Here is a 10,968-nt window from a genome sequence, read left to right as displayed (position 1 = left end):
CCTTCGACGTTAGTTTTAACATTCGCGACGATGCTTATGTCTAATTGACTTAAAATTAAAAGTCCCTCGACGGATGAATCCCTCGGCGGTTGTGGCGTCTCCCTTCGATGCCCTTGCAATTGATCTATAATAGATGCGAGCTGAAACAAAAACTGATACTTATATTAGTAACATATTAAAGAAAATTGGATAAACACAATCTATAAGTTGGTCAACCTACGAAATTTAGAAATATTCATACCTAAAGAAATTTACAAAATTGGCACATGCTATGAAAGTGGGAATGTCAATAAATTAAATGATTTATGATATTATAGATCTTATTCTAGAATAAGAATTTCACAAATAACGTCAAAATAAAAATTATAATTAGCTGAAGAGTTAAGGAATTATATGGAATATCAAAATGCAAAAGCAATATTTGATATGCCTTCTCCCAACATTAGTTCATGTTAAAGACAGATCCGAGTTCAAGAAACAATTGAAAACAGATACGATTCAGAAAACAGATCCGAGTTCAAGAAACAGTTGGAGAGCAGAAAACAGATATGAGTCAGAAAACAGATCCGAGTTCAAGAAACAGTTGAAGAGCAGAAAACAGATAAGAGTTCAAGGAACAATCGAAGAACAGAAAATAGCAAATGATCGAAGAAAATATTACATTCGAAACTATTTTATTTCAAAGCCACATATACCTCAACTAGTACAAAGATTGTCGAAATAATAAAAGAATAAAAATAACCAACGAATAAGAAGGGAGGAAACATTAATAGCAACGAAACTCACATGTATAAATTGAACAAAATCAATTTTTCGTTAAACGATGGTCAGAAATAAACGAGTAAATCTGAGATCAGCAAAATAAGAGAGGGGGGAGACAAATTTAAACATTACTCACAACTGGTCAGCAAGTGGGTACCATTGGTCATCACAAGCTCACCATTGGTCAGTGGTGGTCAGTGGTGGTCAGTGGTGGTCCCCCTTGGTCCTCCTTGGTTCCCCTGGTCAGCAAAGGATGACCCCAGAACTCGCAGGTAACCAGGATGTCCACCCTCCTCGGAGTCCCCCACGCGACTGAGAAATTTTGGTCAAGGCAGCGTCACATATGTCTCCTCTAAGACGGAAGAGTGGGGAGAGCAGCATTAGCCATGTCAGCCGTCTGTTTGATCAGCTGACAAATTATTTCATGAAAAATTAATATTTACGCAAACTGATGGGCCCTTTCATTATTCAAATTATTACGTTGTGATGTTAAACAATGTTAAGTTCCATTTATAATTGTTTAATCCTCGCCATCGTCGAGTAAAGGTGTAATATTAAAAAACCTATTCTGTTTCCTAATAGAAACGAATCAAGGTAGTGGCGATTTAATAGATATCATTTTGACTATTTATTAACTCATTTATTATGTAATGCTGTATGTACGATTAATAATAATACATATATGTTACTATTACTTATGCGAAAGTGGAATAAGGAGTTCCCGGTGCACGACTAATGAATAAGCAATACCTAATACAGAAGTAAAGACAATTGTAATCCTAATTTAACAGCTGATATATTTTTCTTTCGGTCATTGCATTGAGATAACAACAATTCACAGACACGTATCCTTTTATGCAGCCTATCTTTCCGTTCATCGTGCATTTGATTGTACGTGTAAGTACTTCCTGGTTTCACCAGAATGTAGCAATTCTTCGCCAAATTGAGTATACTGAACGCAGTTCTTGCACGAATTTTTTTATTGACGGAAATAATGGCAGGGATTCTCAACAGGGTCATATGATTCTTTGGCTACGCTATATTTCTTAGCAGCCACAAGTGGAAGATTGTAAAAAAGAATAGGAGAAAACAACTTTTGAACGAGCCATGGAAAGTGTTACTTTAATTAAAAACTTTTATTCTCAGAAAATGTTAAAGATATTTCTGTAGTAGCAGGAAAACGAATCAGAAAAGATTGAGAAACACTGAGTAATAGAACTTAAACAGTTTCCGGTTCTCCATGCGTTTAAGGTTCCGTTATTTACCTTTATCCACAATGGAATCACATCCGGATTTCTTCTTAACATCCTCCTGCGTAAACTTCATTCTTTAAGCTAAAATTGTTTGCCATAACAATCATTTCACGGTTTCTAATCAAATATCAGGGATACAAAGGATTCTTAAGAAACTAGGCGCGAAAGATTAGTTTAATTTAGTAAACGTCTTTGCTGAAGACTTTAGTACATTATAATCTATATTTCTGCAATAGATAAAAGACTAAAACATGTTACGTTATAAGACAAAGTACCCATTATTATCACGCTAAACTGTTTTACAAAATTCTAAATACTACTTACATAATGAAGAATACAATATATTTTAAATTATGTTGTTCCCTCGGTGGAAGCATGGAACAATAGTAAATTTGAATATCTGTCTCGACCATCTGATCTTTATAAGAAAATCTAAATCATTCTTATCTATATTGATCCATAAAAATCGCGTGTAATTTATTTAATCATGTCTCTGGAAATATTAGATCAGGCGTATAACAAAGGAAAATATACATAAAATGTAGAAATTTTATATTCATACGGGTTATTGAAATAGTAAGATATTTTTTAAACGATTTTTTGAAGCTGCATTTGTTTGTGTTTTGTTGTATCCGGTTTCGGTGAAAAATTTTAAAAGTAGAAACATGAAAACATCGAAATATTACACGTGGTTTGCGTCGAGTGTGTGAAAGTAACAAACGAAGCGAAGATATGTAGCTTCAACTATGCATCCTGGGCGCATTTCTTTGCAGACGCCAAAGGTGTCGATGACGAAAACGATCTCATTCTATTCTACGAGCAACGCAACGCCCGTATTACACCAGGATCGCTCAGTTTAATAGCATCGCTCGACTAATGCTTGCCACAGATTGTGCAATGTAATTATGTAGACAGAACTATGGGAAATGCTAGTTCAATACTTTCAATTAATTAGTCTAGCTTGTTAATTACGTCAGGCACAACTGAAACAAGAATCTCGAATTATTCGGTGTCTTTAAGTAGATAATAGTAAATAACAACATATTGCACATGGGTTAGAAGCTGATTATTTATTAAAAATCGTAATATCAGAAGGAAGAGAAGGCTCTAGGAAACATTTATCAAATGTTATTTTTGCTAGGTCGTAACGGCTAGAAATGCATTGTGTTTTGCAACCAAAGTGCATACTTACGTGTTGCATTGTTTAGTAACCAACATATCGATTAATTTTCAGCATCGAAGGACGGGTTTCGAAAGTACAGAACAGATAATTCAAATGGTAGCAGGATAATTCTTGAAAAAAGAAAAAATACCAGAAGCGTAGATGCTCGAGTTTCGTAAGATGCTGTGTGTGCTGAATTGCATTCGATCTCACGTTTGAGAGATCACGATTCGTTTACAACACGATCACGAGCGTAAGACAGGTGATCATTTTCCGAGATATCGTTGATGTTATCAATAAATTGGACTGCTACTCGTGTCGTATTTTTAATAAAAAAATAAGAAAATTTTTCGTGCTTTTTCTTTCCTTGTTTGATTACGTTTGACAAGCTTTTAAAATCGCGTGTTATTAGGTGCGGATAGCTTACGTAAAATTTCATGCATCTTACTTTCCATCCAACTATCAAATTATGTAATGTTAATAACTCCAATTACAGAATTTACATATTAATTTAGTAGGGTGTAAAACGGTTAGCAATCGTTCGCTTAAATGGAGAAGCGTTACGCTATTGGTTATCATGGATCGCTTCGCTACCATATAAAATTACCGATAGCTGGATCAACCTGTCTGAATAATCGAGTACTTATTTTGCGGATCATTACGAAATCAAATATGCGTATCACATTCAGGTAACACCTCAAACAAAAATATCGCTGTACCGTGGGAAAATGTAAAACAAGTCGACAATTTTTTTTTGAAATTATTAATTACGAATTTTACGAGACATACAGGCGAGTTAATTGATACTAATATCATTCGTTACAGTATTTTATATAATAGAAACACAGTAACTAAATAATATATCCTCAGAGCAATAGTAAAAATATGAAATCAAAATTAAGAACATAATGTTTATACTTGTACAATAAATTGTAGAATAGAAATTTGATTCCACTCAAAAATCTTGTTGAATGAAAGAGTGGTATCGGCTTTCATCTAGATACGTCGTAACATGAGATAAAATTACGTAATTTAATTGTAAAAATTACGTAATTCTTCCATAATAATCTGAAATTAATTTTGAGTATTACTCGCTGCTCAAATTGCATCGATTTCATCGTTTAAGTAAACGAATTTCAAGTTTACTTTATGAAAGAAAAATTGGCTTTAAATTGAAAAATCAGTCGATAGGTTGTCATTGACCCATAATATCCCACGATTCATTGAAAGTTCTCATAGTCGTAAGCATAAGAAAGAAGTAAATTAGGGAAAAGGAAAAGAAGAGGGACAAGATGCAGGAGTATCCTAGTCTAATAGTGAAAGTGCTTTGAGCACGAATCACGTGCTTCAGTTTCCTCAGGTATATCACCAGCTGAACTCTTACCAAGGAGTTCAGTATCATCTTCACCACCCTTCAATTTCCTGACTCGGTGTCCTCATTTCGATTGTTGTTATGCATGAATGATACATTAATTAATCACTTAAAATTTACGCGAATACGTCATCGAACTCAAAAATCGTGATATTTGGTTTTCTTCTGTATCATTTTTTACCAAACAGTTTTGTGAATTGTGTTGTTACATGTGCTATATTTTTCTACAGACAAACGAGTGAATGCATTTTCAAGAATTTAATGACACTTTCCTCCATTGGTTTGTACCGACTTCATACTTGACATTAAGTTTGTTTTGTATTAATAATAGTGACAGACTCGATGGAATATTTATATTAGTGGTTTTCGTTCGTTTTATACTCTGATGTCTCATGTTTGTAAGAATATTTAATTTTGAGTGCTTACGAGTGAAAATATTACATTTAGAGATTAATAATATATACTTATTTATTATTAATACACGTGGCACCGTTTATTTAAATCATATACAATATAGATTCAGCTTCTCTTCGAGAAAATTATGAAAGAGAATTTCTCTAAAATCATACATTGCATAAATGTGACTGCAATACTCACATGTACCATCTTCACTCACACTGTTTAGAAGTAAAAGCAATCTTCTCTTCACCTTCCTCGTTCCGGTCAATTGGATATTGCTCTGAGCTTATGTAAAACTTTCCTTCCTGGTAATTATTTCTAAAATCAAAGCATAAAGTTCAAGTTTTGATTACTATTACGATAAACGTTGAATTCAGCATATCATATGCAAATAGTACTCCCTCTTTAATTTCTTAAAGAAAACCATTCTATTTCTATTTTTATTTATTGTTTAGTTATTCGATTGTTTTACTGTGGTGATTATGAGATGTATTGTGTAATCTACTTTGTAAAACAACATTCCGCGTGTTATTGAGCGTTATCAAATATTGAATTGGAGAGAAGATTCACATTGACTCATGCGAACCAAATGGATTAGAATCTTATCTTTCACCGAGGAGGGATTGCAACAGATTCGCTCAGGAGATGTAATTAGAACAAAGCTGTGAGATTGCACGAAGCGAATGTTCCAATAACAAATACCGGATACACAGACGTTTGACGTTTATTACCAAATAGAAATCATTCAAGTTACACAATTCAGATCATTAAATATTATCAAATCACATTTGTTGACATCCAAATTAAAATAGACAATAGCGCAAAAGACTCAATTATTGTCGTCTGAACGATCACCTATGACTTCGTTGCATTGTTTCGATCATTTATTTCTCAAAAACAGCATTTAAAAGCTTTCAAAGACGCGTCAACTTATACACTTCTCTTGTATACCAATTGCTTAGCTAAAGAAACTCGTAATTTTTATTTACAAGACATAATAGTATAAAGTGATTAGACGTAATATAAATTTAAAATATATATTTTAGAGAAGCGAATGCATGGGAGGAATGAGCCTGCACACGTTGGTATAAGAGATCAACAAAACTGTCACGATGAAAACAATTGGAATAGGAAATTGGTTTTGCTTGACACTGATCGCCATATTTCTGACAATATACGTCGACGCAAAAAAGGTGAAATATGACACACAAATGATATATACCAGTAAATTGCACTCGGTTCCAATTGTGGTTAATAAAATAGAATTTTAAATTTTACATTATCGTAGCAAAAGCGACAGATATTCAGGGAGCAGGTACTCCCAGCGCTGGGAGGTAAAATACCAGAAGAAGCTTTCAAAACCGATCGTTTGGCGTTGAATCGATTAAACAAGGAAGGTATTACGATACCCGATGGCGTAGTGTTAGATGCTCGACATGTACATAAACATTCTCAGCGCGTTCAAACAGTGCCAGAAGTAATAAAGGTGTGTAGATGAAATTAAGAAGTAAAGATTTACAATGAAAAAATGTTTCAATTATAATATATATAAATTAAAAATGCTACTTTAAAGGTGTACTTAACGCCAGATGGTCGATACGTGCCACCGGAGGGACGATTCCAGTACAATCATGCGAAAACGATAGATACGACATACGTTATTCGTGCACCATATTCACGGTCCAATGGCCATAAATACTCGAACAACTATGTCAACAACAAGCATCGGGAGCTACCAAAATTCCAAACTTACACGAGTTTCAGACAATTCGCGCCCATAGTGCTACCTACGAAGCCTGGAATATACAAACCTATCATAGCGCCTTTAGTACTTCCTGGTAACACCGATCTCTTGGAAGAAACTTATATACCCACCTGGAACATTCATTACGATTGGGATACCGTTTACGAACCGGACAACGACTACTTCGTCAACAACATCGCTCTTTTCAACTCTCACCAGGTTCGTTTAATATAAATATTCTTAAATTTTTATCAGCGATTAACAATCCTTGGGTCATCAAGCAATTATTCTAACGTTTGGAAGGTGGTGCAACATTAAATGTAACACTTCTATGATTGTACGATTATTAATCGCGCGTTAAATAAAATGTCTTTTAAGATAAAAGACCTTGCAGCGAGTCTCCGGCAACGAAGACATGAAATGATATATCTGTGTTAACTATCGTGAGTAGAAAACCACAGGCTACGCAAGAAAAATGCATGTCGACACACGAGATTCTAGTTTACCTAGTTCGTTTAAGCGAACCGCAATTTTCTAGGATTACCCAGTGTGAGAAGATAGGTCATCTAGTTGTCCTGCACTCGAGACGCAAATGAAAGTATACTCGCGAATACACTTGCTACTGCACGCTCGCTTGCACTCGCGGTATGCAAATTACACGCAAAACGCCAATAACAAGCTGCGTTTCTTTCTCACAAAGAAAAGTCTCGCAGTGTGGCGCTCGCTTTTTCATCAGCTTTTGCACAGTTGCAGGCGTTAACGCATCGCCAACCGTTTAGGGAGATCTTCATCTTTTGTATATTATTATATCGTACATGTTTTTATAACTATCGAGAGCTAAACGTAATGTAAAATTTCAAGAAACCTCAGTCCTTCGACACCTTTGGATTTGGATGGAAATATATGTTATCGAGGAAAAACGATTGAACTTAGAAAATAATTTCAAACCGAACTAACACACAGTGTTTTACTTTCAGATCATAACCGATTACCAAGGATTTCTCAATAAGTTCCACGAACGATCTTCTAGACACATTGAAACCCTCTCTGCGGATAGAAATCAAAATGTCTTTCCTCGATTTAAAAAGCAGGAATCGAGGAACAACGGTATGAATTCACGAGCAACGTCTTATCAAAATGTCAGATTTCACGTCGACAACACGGTGTCTCGTTACACGAATCTAACTAGTATACCGGAAACCAGTTTCGCATGCAATGGCAGGAGGGGTATGTTTGCCGACCTTGATACCAATTGCCAAGTAAGTAAATATGTCATTAAGTATTGACACTTCTGTACGTTAACGTCATTTACTTTCAGGTTTTCCACAACTGCGCTGGTTGGTCAAGAACTTCTTCGCTTTGTCCTGTAGGCACTGCGTTCAGCGATGTTAAAAAGCGCTGCGAATGGTGGAATACGGTGCAATGCAAATGATAAATACAATAAATTATTAAATTGTATCGACGTTGTAAAAATTACGCTAGTAGGTAATCAATTTTAATATATATCTATTCTATAGTGGCTAGTATTTAATTTTTGTTTAAAATTTATCGACGTCGCAGAGAGAAAGATATTAGTACTGTGTAGTAAAACCTCGAGTTGGACTAATAGGAACAAGGATGTGTCCGTTAAATACGAATGTCTGCAAAATAGCGTTGATATAAAACGAAATGTTCGTTTAATAACAAATTATATATTTCATAGAAAATTTGTATCTTAAATAATTTATTGTGAACGCATATTAGTAATTTTTAAACCACAACGATCCTCATATGATTCGGTATAACATTTTTTGCATCCTTTGGCAAGTAGGGATTCTTCTTTGGATCTAAATTTAATCTGAAACAGATACAATTAGGATACTGATTACGTATGAAGCGTATCAGTTATGTATACCCATTCTTACCATGATCGATCAAATGACCAGTAAGAATTGCTGAAACTTCTTTCAATGTATAGTATCAAAGTAAATTTCAAAATAAACATAGAAGACAGCATAAATAATAATAACTGGTATAGTCATCGGATAGAGGATGAAATGCCCTTTAAAATAAGTGTTCATTCAACTCGATAGCGTTATTAGTTTCGGAGATATAAGGTTTCAAAGTTTATTTACTTTTCATTATTGACATCGGCGCGGAGTCAATGACCGCGCGTATGAACAGTAAACAATGCGTAGTAAATTCTTGGAAGTACTACGGAACTGGGTCACGACAGTCACGATCTTGGGATAGGTCAGCACGATGTACGCGCGAGAAAGAGGTGCGACTCGTTAGACGAAGACAGAGATAGCCGAATTGAAAAAATACCTCTTTACATAAATTACGATATCTCGAAAACGGAAAGTCCGATCGTCAAAAACCAAACACCATTTTAAAGAGGAAGGTTTGCAGTTTCCAACGGTGACTCATTTATAAATAAAACATTAGTAGTTTCGGAGCTGCACACGTCTAAAATTTTACTATTTTTAATACGCTTTGTTAGACTGTTCTGAGACAGTGGAAACTTAAGATTCTCTCCTTTCATCTTTGCTACATATTTCCTGTTTACATCGGAAGCTAATCAGAACTTGGTATCAAGTTTATGTTAAAGTAGTTGAATAATCCATTATTGTTTCAAAGAAATAAATAGAACCACGTTTACGCTTCTAGGCTGAAGATATTATTGTGTCTCCATCTTCTCCGTTACAAAAAAGAAAAATTAATGCGACCGTCATCCTGTCTACTTACACCTAACTTACTGACTTTTTCTAGTTTTCCCAGGTGTCAACAAACCGTGGATTGGGATCTTTTTATCTTATCTGTTAATTCTCTGGTTGTTTGCATGGGTTTTGTTTTGCTAGGATCAAAGGAAGTATAATAATAATAACGCACCTGTATAAAGATTGCGCTTCAGCGCAGTTGACATTGTACCACCAATCGCAGGCGAAATCCCGTTGACTGAAAAGGGTTCCGTTAGTACACAGGAAGGATGCACCTTGATGGCCTTCTCGGCCATCGTGACATATGTGATACGCCTAAAATATCATGTACATATATTATTCATTGTCATTCATTTGCGTCATTCCCAAAAACTTTTGAATTGCTCATACTCAAAGTCACATAAAATAATGTCGCGTTTTTTAAAAGAATTGAATCTCTATTCTCCTAGTTATTTTATCACGAGAAATAAATAATTTCCACGATACTTTGAAAATTGAAATAACTAATTCGTATCGAAATAAAATACATTACCTGGCAACCGGTTTCTACATTCGCGTACATTCCAGGCGCGATTGGAACGTGTGCACATGAAAAACTCGTCTGTGGTACAGTGTGATATAAGGGATAGTCCACTCCTGGAACACCAGGGATTTTGCTGAAGTCTTGCTGATTTTTTGGTTTCTCGAAGGCTTTTACGACGATCGGTTTATCCAATCTCCCTAGCGTTTGATAGTTTTGGTAGTTTTGGTAATTTTGGTAGTCATTGTAATTGATATCTTCAACCACTATTCGGTTCTAAACGAATATAAATGAAGCCATTAAAAAAATGATGTAATGAAAACTTATTAATGCTGGTTGGCTAAAAATTTCATGCGATTCTTAACATACAAATAGAAAGTAATTCTTCTACGATAAAAAATAAATAAAATAAAAATCCCTCTCTTTCCATGTCCATTGGCAAACTTTTTCATGACGATATATGGTTAAATTATTAACTATCGAATGACCATGGGCTTTTAAAATGCTCACGAATTTTTTAACCAACCCAATATTTCCTTATTGAATAATAATTATAATTTCCTTTTTAACTTCATTCTAGATATCACTATTATTCTTTTAATTCAGCTACCGCCTTAGTAGATCAATATCTGTTTTTATTTCATCATTATCTTTTACCACAGATTGATTTGATGGTTTTATATGATTTAAATTTATATTGCTAGTTTGTTGATCGATGGATCATTGAATTAGACAAATAATAATGGTATCTAGAATGAAGTTAAAGAAATAGAACAATAGTTACACTACCTGAAGAGAAGCAGTGCGTGCTGTAAGCAGGAAGATGGCTATCAGCAGTACAGCAAAATTGTAACAGATTCTTGGCATGACTGCACTGCAGGTAATAATGAACTACACTAGTCCAGTTTTCAATGTGCAGCCGAGTTTCAACTCTCCAACTGTTCAAAAGATTATGTCACAGCGTGAGAGAGAAAGTGTACGGGTGCAGAAGTCGAGCAAGGACTATTCTGATTTTACGTGTATAACGTTTAAGTGCAACGTGAAATATTGTCTTACG

At 34.8% G+C, this 10,968-nt stretch overlaps 2 protein-coding genes across 2 annotated transcripts; one reads left to right on the top strand and one right to left on the bottom strand.

The window, feature by feature from the left end:
- Positions 1 to 4,589: 4,589 nt before the first annotated feature.
- Positions 4,590 to 8,150, top strand: LOC143346765 (uncharacterized). The gene is made up of 6 exons (XM_076775230.1): positions 4,590 to 4,829; positions 5,995 to 6,141; positions 6,237 to 6,434; positions 6,522 to 6,911; positions 7,670 to 7,951; positions 8,011 to 8,150. The coding sequence occupies exons 2-6, from the start codon at positions 6,061 to 6,063 to the stop codon at positions 8,122 to 8,124; spliced, it is 1,065 nt and encodes a 354-aa protein (XP_076631345.1). The 5' UTR covers positions 4,590 to 4,829; positions 5,995 to 6,060; the 3' UTR covers positions 8,125 to 8,150.
- Positions 8,151 to 8,393: 243 nt separating this feature from the next.
- LOC143346774 (uncharacterized) lies at positions 8,394 to 10,906 on the bottom strand. Its single transcript, XM_076775243.1, has 4 exons — positions 10,701 to 10,906; positions 9,924 to 10,187; positions 9,564 to 9,706; positions 8,394 to 8,529 (listed from the first exon to the last, which is right to left on the bottom strand). Exons 1-4 carry the CDS (start codon positions 10,776 to 10,778, stop codon positions 8,442 to 8,444), a joined length of 573 nt encoding a protein of 190 aa, XP_076631358.1. The 5' UTR covers positions 10,779 to 10,906; the 3' UTR covers positions 8,394 to 8,441.
- Between the last annotated feature and the right edge of the window lie 62 nt (positions 10,907 to 10,968).

This window comes from Colletes latitarsis, chromosome 2, assembly GCF_051014445.1.
Source record: "Colletes latitarsis isolate SP2378_abdomen chromosome 2, iyColLati1, whole genome shotgun sequence".
NCBI classification, from domain to species: Eukaryota; Metazoa; Arthropoda; class Insecta; order Hymenoptera; family Colletidae; genus Colletes; species Colletes latitarsis.
This window is presented reverse-complemented; position numbering and strand designations above follow the sequence as displayed.

Excerpts from the sequence above, each read along its gene's own strand:
- LOC143346765 (XM_076775230.1), top strand. The coding sequence starts at position 6,061 with ATGAAAACAATTGGAATAGGAAATTGGTTTTGCTTGACACTGATCGCC. Across the intron at positions 6,142-6,236 it reads TATACGTCGACGCAAAAAAG|CAAAAGCGACAGATATTCAG; the intron begins GTGAAATATGAC and ends ACATTATCGTAG. Across the intron at positions 6,435-6,521 it reads CAGTGCCAGAAGTAATAAAG|GTGTACTTAACGCCAGATGG; the intron begins GTGTGTAGATGA and ends GCTACTTTAAAG.
- LOC143346774 (XM_076775243.1), bottom strand. The coding sequence starts at position 10,778 with ATGCCAAGAATCTGTTACAATTTTGCTGTACTGCTGATAGCCATCTTC. Across the intron at positions 10,188-10,700 it reads CACGCACTGCTTCTCTTCAG|AACCGAATAGTGGTTGAAGA; the intron begins GTAGTGTAACTA and ends ATATTCGTTTAG. Across the intron at positions 8,530-9,563 it reads GAAGCGCAATCTTTATACAG|ATTAAATTTAGATCCAAAGA; the intron begins GTGCGTTATTAT and ends TATCTGTTTCAG.